Source organism: Patiria miniata, unplaced genomic scaffold (assembly GCF_015706575.1).
Source record: "Patiria miniata isolate m_02_andy unplaced genomic scaffold, ASM1570657v1 HiC_scaffold_1, whole genome shotgun sequence".
NCBI classification, from domain to species: domain Eukaryota; kingdom Metazoa; phylum Echinodermata; class Asteroidea; order Valvatida; family Asterinidae; genus Patiria; species Patiria miniata.
The window spans coordinates 9,726,714-9,750,128 of record NW_024037047.1 but is presented as its reverse complement, the minus strand read 5'-3'; the positions used below and the strand labels follow the sequence as shown (position 1 = coordinate 9,750,128).

The window sequence follows — 23,415 nt, the reverse complement described above, 5'->3', positions numbered from 1 at the left end:
CCATAGTTTATTTGGCAATAAGATCTTCTCCTCATGACAAGGATAAACACAATTTACATGTAACTGCTTACCACCTTTGAGTAGATGGGAGAGTTATTGGCATTTTTAACAATTAGGTCACAAAGCCTCTTCTGAACGAGACAGTAGTTGTCACAACTAATGGAAAGAGAAAACGGGCGCGATCGCTTTGTTGGTGAGATGTAAAATCGTTTGCCCTGAGGCGACAGTGCAGGAAGGATAAAGACGAGAGAAATAACTCGTCATCCCTGAGAGTATCTGCAAATAGTAACTGTGTTTGGATTGGTGGTAAGTTCTAGGGCTTCGTGTGGCGTGTTATTCTTATTATCCTATGTGTACCGTGTAACCAAGAGAGATGGCAATGCTGAGCTCCTTTTGTGAGAGTGAATTGACCACGGCTTCGAGGGCTGGTGACTCGGCGTTAATCTCAGCTTTGAGGTCTATGCATAAGCCTCTTCCATTGGGGAAGCGCCAGGATTTTATCCGGTCTGTCCATCTTGCACTGCGCCCATTGAATGGTAAGAATTTATTTAGTCATAAATCGATCACTTCAATGATTCATTAAATGCATATGTTTTCCAAGATGCATTCCCTGTGCTATTTCGATTTATTGAATAATTATAGTTTTTTTCGCCCGCAAAATTCGAATTATTTGAGGCCCGAATTTCCCAGGGCGGGTTCCTTTCTGCTCAAATAGAAGCCTTTATAGAAGTTTGCAAAAGTAAAAAATGGCCGTTTCCTCCTATTAAATTAAACATACAAATTAAAATTCGTTATGGTATTTTTTTTTACACTGTAAAACTTCTTGCCCTAAATTGGTGTAAATATCAACTTCCCAACTTTTGGTGACTTAATGACCAACTGTTATTGGCAGGCCATTTTGACCAGAAGATGGGTAAAATAAAAATTACCAGCTGATGATCAGACAGCCTTTCCCAATTAGTTGGTCAATTATTAATTTCCATTTTATTGGTCAAATTATCTTACACAATTATGGTTTTTCCTCATCCTTTCATTTTGTTCCCTTCTAGCGCCATGCATCCTTTGGTAATTTGGCGCTTTATAAATCCAGTTATTATTATTATTATTATTATTATTATTATTATTATTATTATTATTATTATTATTATTATTATTAATGAGATGGCATGTTGGCTTTGACCAATACATGGAACATTAATTACTGAATTAATTAATGGTCTACTACACTTCAATAACATTGGTGTTTCACATGTTCTCATAACGTGGTCACTGGATTTTCAACAACGTTTATGAAGTCTATTAATGGTCAACTATGATTTCAAGAAAATTGGTCAGGCTTATTTTCACATTGTGCAACGAGACATATTTTCCATACATCACTGCAAAGCGTTGGGCAAAATGGGTTGATATGTAGACCAGCATGCTGGTCAACATATCAACAGGTTAAACTTTTGGGAAAATTCTTTCCAATAGTTGGAAAGTTTTTACCCAAATCAACCCACAATGAGGTAACTTCAATGTTGGGAGAAATTACGTACATTGCCCAACAGTGTTTTACCCAACATTTTTTATAGTGATATAGTTGTCAAGACACGCATGTAAATTTACAGTTACCACTTGCGCTCACGTTCTACATCACATATGTGAAAATGAGCATCACTAATAAATTTATCACAGTATTATTCAGCACATTACCCCCAGTTTATGACCTCTGTGCCATAAGGTTAAATATAAACTGATCCGCTTCTAAATTTGCACTTATTGACAGTCATGTTGTTACCAACTATATGACATCAATAAATATGCCTGTGACATGTCCATGTGAGAGGACAACATACCCAACTAAAGAAAGCCTAGTTACGGAACATCTGGTCAAGTTTTCTAGAGTGTTTGTCAGTAATGCCTTTCACCAAATTAGTTGGAGCATCTGGTGTTGGGTAAATATTATGGAAAATGATCAACATCTTTACTAAAAATGACCAACTTCTGGATAATTTAGGTTTACCCAACGTTTGAATGCCCAACGGTTTTACAGTGTAGACCACGGGGCGCGTATTAAAAGTGTTGCAACATATCAGTTATCTTAAAGATGTATTGAGTATTCAACTGATGCTTTGTACCATTTACTTTGTATTCAATTTGTCGTATTTTCTCATTTACTCGTCAATTTTAGACCCTACTTCAGCTACTTGACATGAAATTATATAAAATACGAGAGTTAACAACGAATGATATTTTATTTGGGCTGTTCATCTCGAACTTTTGTCTCCCGAATCTGAAGTGTGAAACCTTTTTAAATAAATCGTCGGCGTTTTCACGAAGTGGCCAAGTCCGTCCAAAATCACAAACGTTCTCTTGTTGGTGGCTATTTGGACTTAACTCTGTGTCCTTAACATTTTTTGCCCAGTTCTAAGACTAGAAAACGTTTACTTAATTAATTACGCGGTGACAAAAGAGGTAAATCTGTTCTACGAGCTCTTTAATACCAACGGCCGAAATATGTATCTGGTCATGTCATTTAACTAATGATCTGTCGCATCAATGGAAAATATTTTGAACTTTAGATGAAAAGAGGGGCGAAATTACAGATTCGAAAAGTGACCAACTTCAAAAGCGATTTTCTCAAAACGCAGTGATCGCGCTGCGATGCGTGGGTCGATTCGTCACTTCGTGAAAACGTCGAAGAAACGCAGGTCTTGTGCGCAACATCTGCAATAAATTCTGCATCGGTTGTCTCTGATTTCGACAATCTTTTAAAAATATTTTCACCTGTATTTTATTTGCAGGTTTCACTTCTATCTGAAGCCTACCAGGAGAAGGAATGGCCGGGAACATGGTGCGCGTCATCGGCGTGGCATACACGTTGATCGCTGTGCTGGCTTCCCCGTATAAAGCCTCTGCTAGCACTGGTGAGTTAGATTAAAAGCCTAAAACTGTTTTTCTTTATAGGGGACATTTACCAATAAACATTCTTTAGATTCCCTCAAAAAAACATATCTTAAAGTAAAGAATACCGAATGATGAGGGGATGCTTGCCTTAAAGTCACAGGTTTATTTTTCGAATATAGATATGCATGTCTGATTGAAGTTGTTTTCGGAGTAAACAAGAGTATCGAGTACTGAGCATTATTATTGAAAGCTGAAAAAAAGATTTTAGGGATTTTAGACCGGAATAAATAATGTACTACGTCTATATATATTGTTTTTTAGATGGCACAAGTACCATTCAGCCAAGTACTGCAGCTGGGAATGACGTATCGTCAAATGGTGCGGTGTCCAGTCCACTATACAACTCCAGTCCGCAACCGTCGTCTAACTCCACCAATGTCATGATGTCCAGCGATCCTTATAATTCCAGTCCACCTCCATCGGGTCCTACTGACAACACGGTGCTCATGTCTGACTCCACCAATGTCATGATGTCCAGCGATCCTTATAATTCCAGTCCACCACCATCGGGTCCTACTGACAACACGGTGCTCATGTCTGACTCCACCAATGTCATGATGTCCAGCGATCCTTATAATTCCAGTCCACCTCCATCGGGTCCCACTGACAACACGGTGCTCATGTCTGACTCCACCCATGTCATGATGTCCAGCGATCCTTATAATTCCAGTCCACCTCAATCGGGTCCTACTGACAACACGGTGCTCATGTCTGACTCCACCAATGTCATGATGTCCAGCGATCCTTATAATTCCAGTCCACCACCATCGGGTCCCACGGACAACACTGTGCTCATTTCTGACTCCACCAATGTCATGATGTCCAGCGATCCTTATAATTCCAGTCCACCACCATCGGGTCCCACTGACAACACAGCGCTCATGTCTGACTCCACCAATGTCATGATGTCCAGCGATCCTTATAATTCCAGTCCACCTCCATCGGGTCCCACTGACAACACATCGCTCATGTCTGACTCCACCAATGTCATGATGTCCAGCGATCCTTATAATTCCAGTCCACCTCCATCGGGTCCCACTGACAACACGGTGCTCATGTCTGACTCCACCAATGTCATGATGTCCAGCGATCCTTATAATTCCAGTCCACCTCCATCGGGTCCCACTGACAACACGGTGCTCATGTCTGACTCCACCAATGTCATGATGTCCAGCGATCCTTATAATTCCAGTCCACCTCCATCGGGTCCCACTGACAACACGGTGCTCATGTCTGACTCCACCAATGTCATGATGTCCAGCGATCCTTATAATTCCAGTCCACCTCCATCGGGTCCCACTGACAACACGGTGCTCATGTCTGACTCCACCAATGTCATGATGTCCAGCGATCCTTATAATTCCAGTCCACCTCCATCGGGTCCCACTGACAACACGGTGCTCATGTCTGACTCCACCAATGTCATGATGTCCAGCGATCCTTATAATTCCAGTCAACCTCCATCGGGTCCCACTGACAACACGGTGCTCATGTCTGACTCCACCAATGTCATGATGTCCAGCGATCCTTATAATTCCAGTCCACCTCCATCGGGTCCCACTGACAACACGGTGCTCATGTCTGACTCCACCAATGTCATGATGTCCAGCGATCCTTATAATTCCAGTCCACCTCCATCGGGTCCCACTGACAACACGGTGCTCATGTCTGACTCCACCAATGTCATGATGTCCAGCGATCCTTATAATTCCAGTCAACCTCCATCGGGTCCCACTGACAACACGGTGCTCAAGTCTGACTCCACCAATGTCATGATGTCCAGCGATCCTTATAATTCCAGTCCACCTCCATCGGGTCCTACTGACAACACAGTGCTCATGTCTGACTCCACCAATGTCATGATGTCCAGCGATCCTTATAATTCCAGTCCACCTCCATCGGGTCCCACTGACAACACGGTGCTCATGTCTGACTCCACCAATGTCATGATGTCCAGCGATCCTTATAATTCCAGTCCACCTCCATCGGGTCCCACTGACAACACGGTGCTCATGTCTGACTCCACCAATGTCATGATGTCCAGCGATCCTTATAATTCCAGTCCACCTCCATCCGGTCCAACGGACAACACCGTGCTCATGTCTGACTCCACCAATGTCATGATGTCCAGCGATCCTTATAATTCCAGTCCACCACCATCAGGTCCTACTGACAACACGGTGCTCATGTCTGACTCCACCAATGTCATGATGTCCAGCGATCCTTATAATTCCAGTCCACCACCATCAGGTCCTACTGACAACACGGTACTCATGTCTGACTCCACCAATGTCATGATGTCCAGCGATCCTTATAATTCCAGTCCATCACCATCAGGTCCTACTGACAACACGGTGTTCATGTCAGACTCCACCAATGTCATGATGTCCAGCGATCCTTATTATTCCAGTCAACCTCTATCATCTGGTACCAATGTGATGATTCAAAACATTGCCGATTCCAATACTGCCAGTCTAATTCCTTCAACGGGATCATCAGCTTTGCCGACTGCTTCCAGTGCCCCAATGTCGAGCCAGTCTTCCAGTGTTACCTCATCTACATCAACAGGATCAGCAGCTGCCTCGACTGCTTCCAGTGACTCAATGTCGAGCCAGTCTTCAAGTGCTACCCCATCTGCATCAGCGGGATTATCAGCTGGGCTGACTGCTTCCAGTGCCCCAATGTCGAGCCAGTCTTCCAGTGCTACCCCATCTGCATCGGCGGGTTCATCAGCCGGGTCGACTGCGTCCAGTGCCCCAATGTCGAGCCAGTCTTCCAGTGCTACCCCTTCTGCATCAGCGGGATCATCAGCTGGGCCGACTGCTTCCAGTGCCCCAATGTCGAGTCAGTCTTCCAGTGCTACCCCATCTGCATCAGCAGGATCATCAGCCGGGCCGACTGCTTCCAGTGCCCCAATGTCGAGCCAGTCTTCCAGTGCTACACCATCTGCATCAGCGGGATCATCACCTGGGCCGACTGCTTCCAGTGCCCCAATGTCGAGCCAGTCTTCCAGTGCTACACCATTTGCATCGGTGGGATCATCAGCCGGGCCGACTGCTTCCAGTGCCCCAATGTCGAGCCAGTCTTCCAGTGCTACTCCATCTGCATCTGCGGGATCATCAGCTGGGCCGACTGCTTCCAGTGCCCCAATGTCGAGCCAGTCTTCCAGTGCTACCCCATCTGCATCGGCGGGATCATCAGCTGGGCCAACTGCTTCCAGTGCCCCAATGTCGAGCCAGTCTTCCAGTGCTACCCCATCTGCATCGGCGGGATCATCAGCTGGGCCGACTGCTTCCAGTGCCCCAATGTCGAGCCAGTCTTCCAGTGCTACCCCATCTGCATCGGTGGGATCATCAGCTGGGCCGACTGCTTCCAGTGTCCCAATGTCGAGCGAGTCTTCCAGTGCTACACCGTCTGCATCGGTGGGATCATCAGCTGTGCCGACAGCTTCCAGTGCGCCAATGTCGAGTCAGTCTTCCAGTGCTACACCATCTGCATCGGCGGGATCATCAGCTGCTTCGTCTGCTTCTAGTGCCCCAATATCGAGCCAGTCTTCCAGCGCAACACCATCTGCATCGGCGGGATCATCAGCTGCTTCGTCTGCTTCTAGTGCCCCAATGTCGAGCCAGTCTTCCAGCGCAACCCCATCTGCATCAGAGGGATCATCAGCTGGGCCGACTGCTTCCAGTGCCCCAATGTCGAGTCAGTCTTCCAGTGCTACACCATCTGCATCAGCAGGATCATCAGCCGGGCCGACTGCTTCCAGTGCCCCAATGTCGAGCCAGTCTTCCAGTGCTACACCATCTGCATCAGCGGGATCATCAGCTGGGCCGACTGCTTCCAGTGCCCCAATGTCGAGCCAGTCTTCCAGTGCTACCCCATCTGCATCGGTGGGATCATCAGCTGGGCCGACTGCTTCCAGTGCCCCAATGTCGAGTCAGTCTTCCAGTGCTACACCATCTGCATCGGCGGGATCATCAGCCGGGCCGACTGCTTCCAGTGCCCCAATGTCGAGTCAGTCTTCCAGCGCTACCCCATCTGCATCGGCGGGATCATCAGCCGGGCCGACTGCTTCCAGTGCCCCAATGTCGAGCCAGTCTTCCAGCGCTACCCCTTCTGCATCGGCGGGATCATCAGCCGGGCCGACTGCTTCCAGTGCCCCAATGTCGAGCCAGTATTCCAGCGCTACCCCTTCTGCATCGGCGGGATCATCAGCCGGGCCGACCTCTTCCAGTGCCCCAATGTCGAGCCAGTCTTCCAGCTCTACCCCATCTGCATCGGCGGGATCATCAGCCGGGCCGACTGCTTCCAGTGCCCCAATGTCGAGCCAGTCTTCCAGTGCTACCCCAACTGCATTGGGGGGATCATCAGCTGGGCCGACTGCTTCCAGTGCCCCAATGTCGAGCCAATCCTCAAGTGCTACACCGTCTGCATCGGCGGGATCATCAGCCGGGCCAACTGCTTCCAGTGCGCCAATGTGGAGCCAGTCTTCCAGTGCTACCCCATCTGCATCGGCGGGATCATCAGCTGGGCCGACTTCTTCCAGTGCCCCAATGTCGAGCCAGTCTTCCAGTGCTACCCCTTCTGCATCGATGGGATCATCAGCTGGGCCGACTGCTTCCAGTGCCCCAATGTCGAGCCAGTCTTCCAGTGCTACACCGTCTGCATCGGCGGGATCATCAGCCGGGCCAACTGCTTCCAGTGCCCCAATGTCGAGCAAGTCTTCCAGTGCTACCCCATTTGCATCGGCGGGATCATCAGCCGGGCCAACTGCTTCCAGTGCCCCAATGTCGAGCCAGTCTTCCAGTGCTACCCCATCTGCATCGGCGGGATCATCAGCTGGGCCGACTGCTTCCAGTGCCCCAATGTCGAGCCCGTCCTCTAGTGCTACACCATCTGCATCGGCGGGATCATCAGCCGGGCCAACTGCTTCCAGTGCCCCAATGTCGAGCCCGTCCTCTAGCGCTACACCATCTGCATCGGCGGGATCATCAGCCGGGCCGACTGCTTCCAGTGCCCCAATGTCGAGCCAGTCTTCAAGTGCTACCCCATCTGCATCGGCGGGATCAACAGCCGGGCCGACTGCTTCCAGTGCCCCAATGTCGAGCCAGTCTTCAAGTGCTACCCCATCTGCATCGGCGGGATCAACAGCCGGGCCGACTGCTTCCAGTGCCCCAATGTCGAGCCAGTCCTCCAGCGCTACACCATCTGCATCGGCGGGATCATCAGCCGGGCCGACTGCTTCCAGTGCCCCAATGTCGAGTCAGTCTTCCAGCGCTACCCCATCTGCATCGGCGGGATCATCAGCCGGGCCGACTGCTTCCAGTGCCCCAATGTCGAGCCAGTCTTCCAGCGCTACCCCTTCTGCATCGGCGGGATCATCAGCCGGGCCGACTGCTTCCAGTGCCCCAATGTCGAGCCAGTATTCCAGCGCTACCCCTTCTGCATCGGCGGGATCATCAGCCGGGCCGACCTCTTCCAGTGCCCCAATGTCGAGCCAGTCTTCCAGCTCTACCCCATCTGCATCGGCGGGATCATCAGCCGGGCCGACTGCTTCCAGTGCCCCAATGTCGAGCCAGTCTTCCAGCGCTACCCCATCTGCATCGGCGGGATCATCAGCCGGGGCGACTGCTTCCAGTGCCCCAATGTCGAGCCAGTCTTCCAGCGCTACCCCATCTGCATCGGCGGGATCATCAGCCGGGCCGACTGCTTCCAGTGCCCCAATGTCGAGCCAGTCTTCCAGCGCTACCCCATCTGCATCGGCGGGATCATCAGCCGGGCCGACTGCTTCCAGTGCCCCAATGTCGAGCCAGTCTTCCAGCGCTACCCCATCTGCATCGGCGGGATCATCAGCCGGGCCGACTGCTTCCAGTGCCCCAATGTCGAGCCAGTCTTCCAGCGCTACCCCATCTGCATCGGCGGGATCATCAGCCGGGCCGACTGCTTCCAGTGCCCCAATGTCGAGCCAGTCTTCCAGCGCTACCCCATCTGCATCGGCGGGATCAACAGCCGGGCCGACTGCTTCCAGTGCCCCAATGTCGAGCCAGTCTTCCAGCGCTACCCCATCTGCATCGGCGGGATCATCAGCCGGGCCGACTGCTTCCAGTGCCCCAATGTCGAGCCAGTCTTCCAGCGCTACCCCATCTGCATCTGCGGGATCATCAGCCGGGCCGACTGCTTCCAGTGCCCCAATGTCGAGCCAGTCTTCCAGCGCTACCCCATCTGCATGGGCGGGATCATCAGCCGGGCCGACTGCTTCCAGTGCCCCAATGTCGAGCCAGTCTGCCAGCGCTACCCCATCTGCATCGGCGGGATCATCAGCCGGGCCGACTGCTTCCAGTGCCCCAATGTCGAGCCAGTCTGCCAGCGCTACCCCATCTGCATCAGCGGGATCATCAGCCGGGCCGACTGCTTCCAGTGCCCCAATGTCGAGCCAGTCTGCCAGCGCTACCCCATCTGCATCGGCGGGATCATCAGCCGGGCCGACTGCTTCCAGTGCCCCAATGTCGAGCCAGTCTGCCAGCGCTACCCCATCTGCATCGGCGGGATCATCAGCCGGGCCGACTGCTTCCAGTGCCCCAATGTCGAGCCAGTCTTCCAGCGCTATCCCATCTGCATCGGTGGGATCATCAGCTGGGCCGACTGCTTCCAGTGCCCCAATGTCGAGCCAGTCTTCCAGCGCTACCCCATCTGCATCGGTGGGATCATCAGCTGGGCCGACTGCTTCCAGTGCCCCAATGTCGAGCCAGTCTTCCAGCGCTACCCCATCTGCATCGGTGGGATCATCAGCTGGGCCGACTGCTTCCAGTGCCCCAATGTCGAGCCAGTCTTTCAGTGCTACCCCATCTGCATCAGTGGGATCATCAGCTGGGCCGACTGCTTCCAGTGCCCCAATGTCGAGCCAGTCTGCCAGCGCTACCCCATCTGCATCGGTGGGATCATCAGCTGGGCCGACTGCTTCCAGTGCCCCAATGTCGAGCCAGTCTTTCAGTGCTACCCCATCTGCATCGGTGGGATCATCGGCTGGGCCGACTGCTTCCAGTGCCCCAATGTCGAGCCAGTCTTCCAGTGCTACCCCATCTACATCAGCAGGATCATCAACTGCTTCCAGTGTTTCATCAAGTCATTCTCCTCTGACCACATCATCAGCGCCAGCAGGTACATCAATTGGCCCAACTCAAGTTCCTATCGAGTCTGATAATTCCAGTGCAATCTCTCCCACACTGAATACCGAGGTTTTATCCACTCTGTCCTGCGACTCAGCCGAAAGAGATGGTTGCTTGACCGGAAGCACGGATGCTACAACCAGAAAGCCGAGTTCAGAGTTCGAACCAGGTCCACCGCAATACAAGACTAATCTCGTACGGTTGTTTAATGAGAGAATAGGGAAGTTTATCAGGCCTTTACGCTGGATGGTTTACCGGTATGGCAAAATATAAACAAATATTCTTGGAACCTATTTTCAGCAAAGGCAATCATTAGTCGGCAGAAAAAAAGGTGTGTGCCTTGAAGAATATTATCCTGAGTGAATTCATTTTGATTCTTCTGTGACCTCTGTAGTACGTAGGCGACGTGACTCGGTGGCACAAAACACATTTAAACCGTTTGTCGTTAGTTAACAATACATTTTCAGTTTACGGGGCTGGGCATGGATTTCATTGATGCTCATTGGTTACTTTTTGTTTGATTTCTCTTGTAAATTCTTGTCAAATTTTAACATCGTTTAAAATTTTAATTTAGTTTTTATTTGTTTAATTAGATTGTCTAGATGGTTTGACACTAACTCATAGCATTTACAGTTTGTGTGCATTTTTTGTTTTAATTCAGAGTGACTTGGCGTTCTCATAATGACAATTTTTACCATTTTATCTATAGACTCGACTGCGCATGCGTGTAGGTATATAACCCCCAACATTTTAATTAGTCACTGGCACACGCTCTGTGTTCTTCGGCCAACCAACTGTTACAGTACCCTCACACTGCTACAATGTAACCAAAGCAATTAATATAAAATACAATAATAGATAATGTACAAAAACCTGATGAGATCGCCACATCTTCAGGGTGTGGTTTTTTTTTTTAGCCGTGTGATTTTCTTGTCTGATTTAATTAAAAGGAATAAAGCTAACATCCTCAGCAAAACATACCTGGGCAAATAGTGGGGAATTCAATAACGGAATTTCAGAAGCGATTTTTAGGCTCGTGAGTTTGGTTTTGGATTGCATTATAATCATGGTTGAACCTTTTCATTCCAGGGACTTCTTAACCTTAATAGTACATATAATGTAAATGACGAATTTACGTCAACTGCCTTTCCTCCTTTATTGCAGTCAAATTGAAGGCGACTTTTTCCCATTCTGGTTACATCGGGTTTACATCTTATTGCAGTCTTCTAATTGGTCCATTACATGCATATCTAATATCGTTTTATTGAAACCCAGTCCACAAATCAGTGGCTTGCATTGGTGATTTTGTATTTCCATACTTGTTGACTCATTTACTAATAATCCAAAGCCATCCACATTGGACGTTATGAATATTCATGATGGCTTAAAGGGCGCCCTCTGATGTCCTGTCAGAACCGCACGAGGAAAACAATCGCAAGAGAGTGGGTAGGAAAATTAAACTAATCTCAAACTGTGGGCTTTACTTTGAACACAAAAAAGAGTACAAAACACATGAATTCCCTCCCACCATATGTGATTTGAATTCCTAATTTTGTAGACTTTTGTTTAATTAAAAAGCAAGATATTTTGAAAACAAAATCATGTTTACATTTTCTTATTTATTTCCACTTTAAAGGAACATTTTAAGGGATTTTCACCAACAATTTGAGTCAATGTACATTTGGTAAGTATCACGAACCAAGGTTAAAATGTCTACTGAAAACAGTCATTGAGCCTTGAATTCAAACATGAAAGAGCCGTTGACATTTATGCAGCTACAACTACATGATCAATTGAGGCTGCGACTGGTTTTCTTGGCTATGGCTGGAATTAACACATGGGTGAATGGGAAGTGGCTGTAGCCGCTGTCAGCCGCTTCCATAGACATGTGCGTAATTCCCAGCCGTGGCCAAGTAATTCAGGACCCGCCTAACTTATGATTAGACTTTATTCATGAGTTGGCAATCTTAAAAGGAAAGCGAGGTAAAGTCTTTATTTTTGGAACTTGCGAGTAGAAATGAAGACAATGAAATGATCAATACCAGTCTGCTCTGATGAATAATTAAACATACCCTCATGTTTTAAACCACATTCACAAAAATAGAAAGTGAAGCTTGAAATGCACTCCAATCATAAAATAGTCTGGCACCATCCCATTCAACAGTCTACAATTTATAAAATGGATTCAGGGAACACGGTCAAAAATGGCTTCCTCATGAAGAAGGTCTATTGGCAATGTTTGTATGTACAGCATCATGTACATTAGAAATTCTCGCTACAGTACTAGTAAACAAATTGAGCCAACTGAAAAGTACTTAAACTTGAAGACATTTTAACATTCATATATAACTTTATAATTATTTTGATCATACGTATACAGATATTCACTTTTTTCAGCATAATTAAGAATTCTCATGGCCAGCACATGAACGAGAATGGGAAAGATCTAGAATATGTCATGTAAGGTATGAGAATGACAAATTAAACAGTGAAAGGTGTTTATACACAGGCAGCCTATTACAATGGCGGTACCACCCATGTGACAGGCTCTACACAAGTGGAAATCCTGAACTTTTAAGACAAAAGATTCCTCGATTGACCAAACACAAAAATTCCATTTGAACAGAAACTTCCATATTCCACATTCAAGGAGCGTCTATGCACATAAAAATATTGGATAGAAAATATTGGTGCTTATACCGAAAATGAAGAACAATCTACAAGACATAAACAAAGATAACTTGAAGCTTAAAAGTTTCATCTTATTAGTGAATCAAGCTTGTTTTGGCTATGTCATGCCAAGTTTTGAATATTTATGTTTTATGCAAGGTCTATTTCAATGACTCTCAAGGTGAAAAAGACTATCAATACCTAAAGAAACGGTTGTGTTTTATGGAAACAAATAACTAAAGTATGTTCAAAAAAATTCTGATAGGCTACTCACAAAATATACATTCCATACAGAATTTCATTGGACATTTAAAAAATATATTGTGATTTAGTAAAATCATTTGTTTGGCAATAATGGGACTGCATGACTATTACTCCCTGTTTTGATTTGTCATTTTAATGCATAATTTGAATCACTATTGATTTCAATATTTTGTGGTAATTCATGGATGTTTGCTCCATTAGGGCCTATTGGTTTAAATAACTTTTTATATAACAAGAGCTTTATTACTTTCAATGCAAAATGTACAAAAGAGTAAGCCTTCCAACGGGTCCCACTGTGAATCTTAAGAGCTTCGTAAATTGAGCCAAATTAGTAAGCATACTCTATCACTGCTTACTGCTTACGATCAAATGCTTCATAACAAGAGCATCATAACACTGAGCCAAATTAGTAAGCACACTCCATCACTGCTTACTGCTTACGATCAAACGCTTAGCAGTCTACAATTTATCAGATGTCAACATATTATGTCACTGCTTGATACGCTCATGCTATCAGTGATCATTCTCACACTAAGACTATTTCACTAGTTTATCAGGATGATCACATTGGATGATACCACGTTTACACTAGATCCCGTAAGGGGGATCTGAGGGGGATCCAGCCACATCCTGTCAGCGTAGAAAAGTCCGCGAAATATATTTTGTTATGTAAGTGAGTTGCCGGTGAGGCCTGTGTGAATGCTGCGATGGTTCCCAACGCGGTTCTGTGCACAGTACATATGTGCGGTTGGTACTCGGCCAGAATCAATTGGTGCTTCATCCACATACATGAAATTGGAGACTGTGTAGTCACGGGCCCGTCTTCTGTTTTAGTCCTTAAATAGTGTTTTTCTTTCCAAAATCATTTCTGCATTAAGCAGTCTGGTTTATATTCTTTGAAATCCATTTTTTGTGTGGAAGTTTGAACATTATCCTTGGGTTGAAAATGCGATTTTCTCACGCATTTTCAGTTGATACCAACGCGGTTCAGCATTGCCGCAGTGCCCGGCCATCAACGATTTTTTTCGGGTTGTGTTTTGAAATCATCGTCTTCATTGCTAGTTTACCCCCAAAGACTCCCTAATAACTTCAAAGCCCGGTTGGTGTTACATATTAATTAGTAGTTGGGTGACTCCTGAATCACCAGGTTACGTTCTCTATATTTGGAACGGGGCCCTTTAGCTACACAATCGCCATGAAATAGCTACCTACACACACAGGACATGTCCCCAAATCTGATCATTTGTGTAGTCCTATTTATGCTGATATTATGTTGTTTTATATTCGTGGACTAGTGTTAACAATGCGTGGAGGATGAAGCTAGATTATATTACGACAAAAATCGGGGGACCAGCGTGAGTAAAATATTAAGTAAATCAATATGATAGCAATTTCTGCAGTGATTAGCACGCAAAATTGGCCATCTTCTGCGCACACTCAATGACCTTCCTTCCGTTGTAAATTGGGGATTGGAGGGAGATCAGGATAGGGTATAAACACGGCACAGTTCTCTTGCGGTTAGCTTCCCTGTAGTTTTATTGCAACCGCAGAATGCGATCGCCCTCTGCAGGATCGAGTGTAAACGCGGTGTAAGTGACATAGAACACAAATAGTGTTCGGTTTCAGCTGTCTTAAAACAAGACAATTAAAACTTAATGTACATTTATTTACAGAGAATTAATGGTACAGCTGATAAAATGACGTCCATTTTTTGACATTTTATGACGGATGTCTGTATTAGTACACAAATAAAACATGGTTCAGTTCGGGTGGATAGTCGATATTAGCTCTCCGAGGTGTTGGAAGTTGACAGACTAGTTAGAACTAGTCTGTCAACTTCCATACCTAATGGCTAATATCGACTATCCACCAGAACTAAATCATATTTTACTTGTTTTGCTATACCTCAAACACATTCACAAACATTTCATGATGTTACGCATACGTTTTCTCGGCAAAATGTTGTTGTTCCCCATCTTTTCATGTAGTTGCTGCATGCTGCTAGGGTGATTCGCGTACGCACTACCACCTGCGCCAGTTCCACGATTGCTTTGTGAAGTGCATGCGTAATAGACTAGCGCACTGGTAACCACTGCGATAGTCTACCATGCATAACTATTTAAGCTGTGTATGAATACTTGCATGCCCACTTGCTAAATTGCAAAACTAGCCGCTGACACGTGATGGTGAATAGACCAGTGAGAACTCGGCTCTCGATCATGAATATGCATGAGGTGTAGTAATATGGACGTTCCCACTGAGAACACGTCATTATAGTTAGCTTTTGAATGGTTGAATGATGGGTGGGGCTCACATCTTTTCATCAGTCATTTCAAGGAAGTTCTCATAGACCTCTCGACTGCATTCTCCTTTCTGATTGAAGACAAATTTGAAGTAGCTGCCATCTGCGCAGATTGCTGTTAAAAAAACAAAGTTGGAAAAGCATTTAATTCAAAGTACATGTTTATGCATTAACCGGTTTGCTTTCCCCACACAATTCACGATACAGAAGAGGTGCACTGTTTATTGGTTTCATGGAGTAATTGTTAAAACACACAAATAACTGAACTTCTATGGTGAAATTGAATTTCAGCTTACAAGACAACTTTCAGCTAATTGTCCAATTATCACATTGTACAAGGAGACCCAAAAAAGACCTTGATGACATTACTATAAACTCAGTGGCATAATTAGTGTGAAACTTTCTGGGGGCACCCAGGGTGCATATTTCTTTTCAACATATTTTTGTTCAATTCAAGATTTTAAACCGGGGGCAATGGGGTAGGCAGGTGGGGAGAGGCACAGACATTTGTTGGGGATCACATGCCCCCTCCCGCCCCTCTCTCGCCCCCCTCTCGCCCCCAAGATTACATCACGGTATAAACATCTCACCTATGACTGAGTTGCTGTCAGCACCAAATGCACAGATGCACTGCGCATTGCCTGGAACTTGGAACTTGGAAAAACTCCACTTGGAACTAAAATATTTGGGCAGGAAACTGGCAGATGCAAGGCTGTGGGCAAATAGAAAGGTCCGAGAGTATTCAATGGCACATGACCACTGTGTGGCAATGGCATTCCAGCTAAACGAATGTGACCAATAAACAGGCATCTGACAGTAACAAAGTGCAACTTTACGAGTAAAAAATACAACACAGTCATGTGCATGTGCATAGTTTCTTCTTTTCGAATATTCAAACCCACAAAAAGATATTCGAATATTCGTTTGATGAGCGACTATTAAATACTTGGGTCTATTCAGGACTTATTAGGGTGATGGGTATGAGGTCAATGTTTTGTTCTTCACCTTGACTGCTTGTTTTTCCGTGGTTCCTCCGCTCCAAACACATGCACCGTGCCATGGTCACTTGAAACACACAGTAGCGAGGAGTCTTGGTTGAAGTTGATGCTGTAACAAAATAACATCATGAGTTTCAATGTGTGACACTCAACAAGCAAACATTAAGCCCGTTCCTTTTTATGATGACAGACTTTAACTCTTTGCATCTAGCAGCTTTTCGCTGAATCCATCAAAGGAAAGCCACCTACAACTCAATCAACAGATGTAACATATGTTGCAAATTCTCCACAACATCAAGTGAGCACAATTTTTGAAGTCAAATCTGCTTGCCAATCCTATTCTTAAGCACAGATCAGCCTTTAATATAAAATAGATTCTGTTACAAAAAAAAATGGTCTACATGATACTGTATTTTACTATACCCCGTTGCAAACTACAAATCAACCATGTGGGTTATTATTTAAGTTACTCACCAGTAGATGTTAGCACTACCTGAGCCCCGTCTTAGTTCTTGTAACTGGGTTCCGTTGCTTGTGTCAAATATCCTTATGAGAGTTCCCTGGAAAATAAAATCAGTTTCAATTAAGACTTTTATCATCTCTGAAGTAAAAGTTTCTACATCATTGTAATCACATTCTTTGTCATCACTGCTGGTGTCCGAACTGTAGTCACGCATGAAGTCATTGTCATCCATACTGTCAATGACACTGCCAAATATCATCTCAATATTGTCATCCATGTCATTGTCACTATCCCTGTCAACACTGTAATTAATGTCTAGGGATGTGACTTTGCATTTATTTTTCCAAATGTTCAGCAATATTTTAAAGAACCGATTAAGCGTTTAGCCATTTCATAAAGGTTGATGCCTGCCCATATGTCTAGAGTCGCAAACTGGCGTGATTACCACAATGAATGAACAATGATTGACATAATAAATAGCAGGGTGTCATCGAAAACATAAAAACTTGAATACATATCATCATGTCCATGCAACAAGGCCATATCTTCTAAAATGCGCCGTATGCGAAACGCGAGTTTCATAATGTCGAAAGGTTGTATCTCACTTACAATAACCCAGATGTACACACAAAGTCAATAAACGTTGAGATACGACCTTGTTGCATGGAACGTATTTGCGCGAGATATGACTTTGTTGCAAAATGGAGTTACGACCTTGTTGCACTGACGCGACGATATACCCCAAATGTAATCAAGTACTGCAGTGCTTCAAAGGTTTTGTAAATTACATAGGCAAAACATCAAAGATGTTTGCTGTGTTTGTTTAACTCATACTGTCTCTTTTCTATAATTCGGGTTTGTGTCAACAATTAGGAATTATTGTTAACAGATTTATTGTAAACGTTGTACGTGTAAACGTCACATCCTTATTAATGTCACTATCATACATCATCATTACTTTTGATGATTGTCATTGTTGCTTCATCTTCCTTCACACTGCCTGTCATTTTCATTTAAAACAGCTCCACAAAATCTGCAGCACACTTTGACTTACCTTTTCAGATGCTGACGCTATTCTTGTACCTTGATGGTTGAACGTTAAGCAACTCAAGGCATTATCGTGAGCTGCAATGTCCACTGGGTCCTTCTCTGTGCTGGCTAGGTCAATGATTTGTATGTGACCTGTCCTACGACCAGGGAACGCTAACAAAGAATTGTTACTGTTGGGGCACAGCACACACAGACCTGCCAAAATGATTACGAGTCGCGGTTAATTGATGTCATAAACATCAAACTAAGGAAAGAAACAAAAATGGAGAGAGGCAAAAAGAGGTAAAGTGACTTGCCCAAGAACACACTTGGCAAGTGACTGGATTCTAACCCTTGACCCTTTGATTGTGAGTCACAAACACTAACCACTAGGCCTGGGCCCAATTTCATGGCTCTGCTTACCGTTTGCGAAAAATCCCTGCTTACGGTAAGCGTATTTCACGGGTTAGCAAGGAATTTTGGCTACTGCGCATGCATACATCCCGTAACTAAGGATTCTGTGCTTACAGGGTTAGCACAGAATTGTTGTTCTAGCGCGGTTAGCACAAAATGGTGATCGTCTGCACGGAATTCTGTGGTTAGCAGGTTAGCCATGAAATCTGTCCCTGCTCAAGAAAGTCAGTTACAGCATACATCTCTAATGTTCGAAGTTACCTTTTGGGTTTGTCCACGTTTGGAAGACATGTAGCTGTTGAGGATTCTGGGTGAATGTGTAGACTTTGATCATGGTTTCTAAGACAACAACGATCCTGTCTCGTCTGAGTCGGACTGATCGAACCTCACCAGAGAACTCTAGTTCGATGACTGGCTTCTTCTTGACGTCATCCCATATCATCACTGAATGGACAGAAAAGAAAAGGACTGAATGGCATAATGCATTCAAGCATGGGGAACAGTAGTCTGAAAATGTGGGACTTGCAATACTGTGTATGAAAGTCACAAAATTAAGATAGACTGGCACCTGAAACAACCAGTCCAACACCCTTTTAGTACTGTATCAGTTAACTGTGTAAAAAGAAACATCCGGTACCCAGTCTCTATTTCTACACATTTCCATAGTCATGCCACCAGACTACTGAAGGTCCATCTCCTCAAAAACTTGGATACTGAGGACCTTGTCTCTGCCTCATGAAATTTTTGAGAATTTTGGCAATTCCAGGCATAAATTGTGGACAAAAGCAACTCAAAATATAGAAGTCTCCATCTCGGCTGGAGAGGTTGGTACAGTTTGAATTGCATAGCACAACATTCCAGCTTTCACACACAGCACCAGGCAATGGCTCCTACTATGACGCTTTCTAGAATGAAATATCTAGGCTGGTACCCTCATCTCTAACCCAAGAATGCCAAGCATATACACAGACAAGACCTGCAACAAAGACGGATCTAAGGGTCACAATTCCTACCTTTATTTGGCGGATAGTTGGGTGTTTTACCTCCACCAACTAGTGCTAAATAGTTACATCTAAACAGCATTTCCACATGTGCCACCCCTCCATCAGTGAAATCTGAAACAAAATCAAGAAACTCTCATTTTAAATTTATCTCTGAAAGACAGCTGATGTGTGCAAATTTCAAATATTTGCGGCGTTCTGGCAGAAGGAGACGGAAGCAGGCTCGTGTAATCAAATACTAAATTATTTCAAAACAGACAGCCCTATATCTGATGCATCCATCAACATAAACACTCTGTTCATTTCCACAGCTCTTGAAAAGTAGCCACATTTCCCTCCGTCTACAAGACTTACCTTGCCTCTCTTTTTCTTTCAATGGGTCAGTGTTATAGACACGGAAACCAGTCTCCATACCACAGGCAAAACATCCTGCGGAAACAAGTAGATAAAAGACATTAGTACTAGGCCAGACTGGGACCTTGAGTGCAGAAAAAAACATGCAAATCAAGTTCTGAAGCACAAACGGGAGATTTCTTTTGATGATTATCTCACAAATTTTCAATATTTTCGAGATAATTCCTCAATATCGAAATTTTCAATGTTTTGATATAATTCAGAAACTGCTACTGGTGATATCAATATAATTCAGTAATCAATTACATCAATATATCGACGGTGCTCAGTGAACGGTCCCTACCCTAGTACATTAATTAAGAAGGGGAGTGTGCGTCCAAAGCGAAAATAATGTTGCAACAGAACAAATTGAAAGTCTTGTCTACTGTTTTACTTACTGGTCTAGGCCTGTGAAAAAACACCTGTTTCAACGGAACGTTTTCAACTCGTCACTTTGCTATCTATGCTTGCTGATTCGAAAATTTGGGACTCTTTTAGTGTGAATGCCTATGTGCTACTGCTAGGGGGCCCAATACACGGAGGTAGTCCAAAATTTGGGTCCATTTATGAGGTTGTTATTGCACGCGCGCAGAATAATCGCAGTCATTTTCGGTTCGATCGCTCGGAGCGCGCCGTGGGGGGTACGTACTTGCACTTGAACGCATGCGCATATTATCGTTCCGCTCCTACCGTACCCCCCGTGGCGCGCTCCGAGCGATCGAACCGAAAATGACTGCGATCATTTTGCGGGCGTCAGGTTGGCTCAGTGCGGAAAGGGCAAATTTTTCATCGTTTTTGCCGAAAAACCGACAGAATCCACCGATGTTTGTTTGGTGCACATAGCGTGAGTATGTCATGAGGTATTGTACGGAGTTTAGGGGCAAACTGTGCAGCGGTTCTGTGGGAAAAAGCTTGGTTGGGATGGACGTTTTGGTACTTAGTTGGTGTTTTGTATAGCAAACAGTTTAGCGGGGTAATCTGCCTATGTTTTTGTAGTGGAGCCTCATAGTTCTAGGAGTAGGAGTCCCTTTGAATATGCTTGAGAACGAAGCAACACAAAATGAATGGGAGTTGCTGAAAAAATGCTAAGTCCAAACCAACTACCCTGTTGGCGGCTACGCAGATACGGAGTGGGAGTGCAGTGGAGCATGACACATAGTACATGCAAGTAGCGCTGAGAGTGAGAAGCTCTATGTTAATTAGCCCCACTAGTGTGGCCGTCGGTATGCTGCGCTGAACCTAAGGCCACACACCGTGGTCCGCGCACTACTAAGGACGTTTTCATAAAATTTGCAGGGAATTTCTTACATATGGTTGTATTCTACGATGTCCCATCTATTACTTCTGGGATGCTTAGGTGTAATGATGTTCAATTTTCCGAGATATTCTTGAATCTTTCTGGGAGCCCATATGCACTCGTGAAACGTCTGGTGATGGCAGCCATTTTGAATGTGACAAGAGATGACCTCAAGCTGTGACGTCGCGTTTATGCAAATTGCTTGTCGAGCGAGGGCGCGAGTTGCAAATGCGACGGCTGTTTCCTGTTCCAAATAAAAATTAAAATAATACCCTGCGCATGCACTGCGTGGGCATCGATGTCGACGGCTTGGACGACGCGCGCGACACAGGAAACAGCTGCGCATTTGAAACTCGCGCCCTCGCTCGACAAGCAATTTGCATAAACGCGACGTCACAGCTTGAGGTCATCTCTTGTCACATTCAAAATGGCTGCCATCACCAGACGTTTCACGAGTGCATATGACTATGAGCTCCAGAAAGATTCAAGAATATCTCGGAAAATTGAACATCATTACACCTAAGCATCCCAGAAGTGATAGATGGGACATCATAGAATACAACCATATGTAAGAAACTGCCTGTAAATTTTATGAAAACTTCGTCCTCAGTAGTGCGCGGTACCACGGTGTGTGGCCAGAGGTTCAGCGCAGCATACCGATGGCCACACTAGTGGGGCTATATGTTAATATGTAATTTAACTAGTATAGTTGGGACACTGCAAAATAAAAAAGATTGGAGTGGCCCAACTATAGATGGGCCCCCTTGATGACTCTGAACTATAGTTGGGCCAGCCCAACTGTGGAACTACAGTTGGGACTGTCCTAACTATAGTTGGGACGATCCCAACTATAGTTGGGACCGATACCATAGTTGGGGCGCAACACAAACACAATTGAACATGCATTGACAATGTCAATGTTACTAAAAATACTGTATCTGAAAAGACTGACTGACTGAAACAAGTTCTCACCATGATCTTGGTTAAAGCCGGCATACAATAACTTGTTACCCGAAGGGTTCTCTGGAGTCAAGTTCATGTTGTCATGGACAAATTTATGATCCAACGATCACCGATTTCGAATTGACGACAATTTTGCTTCAGACACAAATGAGCGAATGTTGAAGATTACAGGCTTCCTGTTATATGCATGGGGTGATTGGGGGAATGTCAGACAAGTCGACCGTTGAGACAACTCGACTCGGGACAAGTCGACCGTTGAGACAACTCGACCGTTGAGACAAGTCGACCGTTGAGACAACTCGACTCGGGACAACTCGACCGTTGAGACAGCTAACGTGCACGGCACGTGCACGGTACGGCCACGCGGTTGACCGGAAATGCGCGCACAGGCCCGGCAAAAACGAACGATGTGCACGGACAATCACGCTGCGCTATATCGGCTCTGCTCTGTTACGTGTCATAACTCCCAAACGGCGATCAGCCGCCGTCAAAATCCCCGGTACTATCCCCAAAACTAGGCCCCAAAACATGCGAGGCGACTTGTCTCAACGGTCGACTTGTCTTTCCATTTATCGCACATACGGTCGAGTTGTCTCAACGGTCGAGTTGTCTCAACGGTCGACTTGTCCCGAGTCGAGTTGTCTCAACGGTCGACTTGTCTGACCCCCGATTGGGGTCGTCCCCCTTGGACGGTTTCACTTCATAAAGGTAAAATAATATCCCCTTGATAAAACAATAATTAATTTATTCCACCATTTTATGCTTAAATACATCAATTTTAACACACAAAAACAATAATGTGTAATTATGTAGACAAAAATTATCAAATTTGGGTTTGTTTTTTTATATGGATGATATGTTTATATAATTAATAAAGAGCATCCCTATATTTTAGTGGTATGCCCAATCATCATTCACATCACGTAGAATCTCACGAGAATTAACGTTACAGGTCAATTTGAACTCTCGTTGACCTTTGCACATCAAGTGTAGTTCCCAGAATCATCTTTCAAAACGCTATGGGGAGACATTTCAACAGACTACTACTTACTTGCACGACTAGCTGTGTTACTTTACATTTGTCCCCCGGGGTACGTACTTTGGACTTGTAAAAACTTCCCGAATAATAGAAATATAAATCACACAATGGCCTCTTTGTACAAATGTGCCTCTGCCCTTGGTAGGACTTTTGTGTCAAGGACAGTGGTTAGTTTATCGACGCGCTCAAAGTACTTTCCGTCATCAGCTGGACATTTTCGATGTTTGTCGTCTGCAGCCTGTGCAGGTACGGTATGGAATCGAATACGGGTCGCAGTCGCACATAGCCTACGTACGTGTACATCATACTTTATGTACACAGTACATGCAGTATGCTGTGCCATGCCGTGCATTGCACAGCTGATTATGATATTACTGAGCTGAATACTGTACATGATGTAGTGCTGATCAAAGTCCATATTATTAAGCTTAATCCTCTTACTACTTAATGGCAATGGTTGAACCATG

At 45.1% G+C, this 23,415-nt stretch overlaps 3 protein-coding genes across 4 annotated transcripts in view; 2 read left to right on the top strand and 1 right to left on the bottom strand.

The window, feature by feature from the left end:
• The first annotated feature begins 437 nt into the window (after positions 1–437).
• Positions 438–10,147, top strand: LOC119730181 (mucin-19-like). Its single transcript, XM_038202969.1, has 5 exons — positions 438–536; positions 2,787–2,909; positions 3,211–8,476; positions 9,115–9,600; positions 9,805–10,147. Exons 2-5 carry the CDS (start codon positions 2,822–2,824, stop codon positions 10,145–10,147), a joined length of 6,183 nt encoding a protein of 2,060 aa, XP_038058897.1. The 5' UTR covers positions 438–536; positions 2,787–2,821.
• Positions 10,148–11,714: 1,567 nt separating this feature from the next.
• LOC119722749 (WD repeat domain phosphoinositide-interacting protein 3-like) lies at positions 11,715–23,096 on the bottom strand. 2 transcript variants are annotated; one of them, XM_038193059.1, is made up of 9 exons: positions 22,961–23,096; positions 19,611–19,685; positions 19,269–19,370; positions 18,517–18,699; positions 17,867–18,057; positions 16,824–16,909; positions 16,357–16,458; positions 15,942–16,063; positions 11,715–15,466 (listed from the first exon to the last, which is right to left on the bottom strand). In XM_038193059.1, exons 2-9 carry the CDS (start codon positions 19,666–19,668, stop codon positions 15,360–15,362), a joined length of 951 nt encoding a protein of 316 aa, XP_038048987.1. In that variant the 5' UTR covers positions 19,669–19,685; positions 22,961–23,096; the 3' UTR covers positions 11,715–15,359. The 2 variants fall into 2 exon arrangements, with proteins under 2 accessions (XP_038048987.1, XP_038048979.1); XM_038193051.1 differs by lacking the exon at positions 22,961–23,096 and adding an exon at positions 21,919–22,121.
• Positions 22,935–23,415, top strand: part of LOC119722772 (enoyl-CoA hydratase, mitochondrial-like) — a 6,680-nt gene continuing 6,199 nt past the window's right edge. Inside the window, exon 1 of the mRNA XM_038193084.1 lies at positions 22,935–23,188. Coding sequence (XP_038049012.1) covers positions 23,056–23,188 — 133 coding nt within the window. The 5' untranslated portion in view covers positions 22,935–23,055. The remainder of the gene's footprint in view (positions 23,189–23,415) is intronic.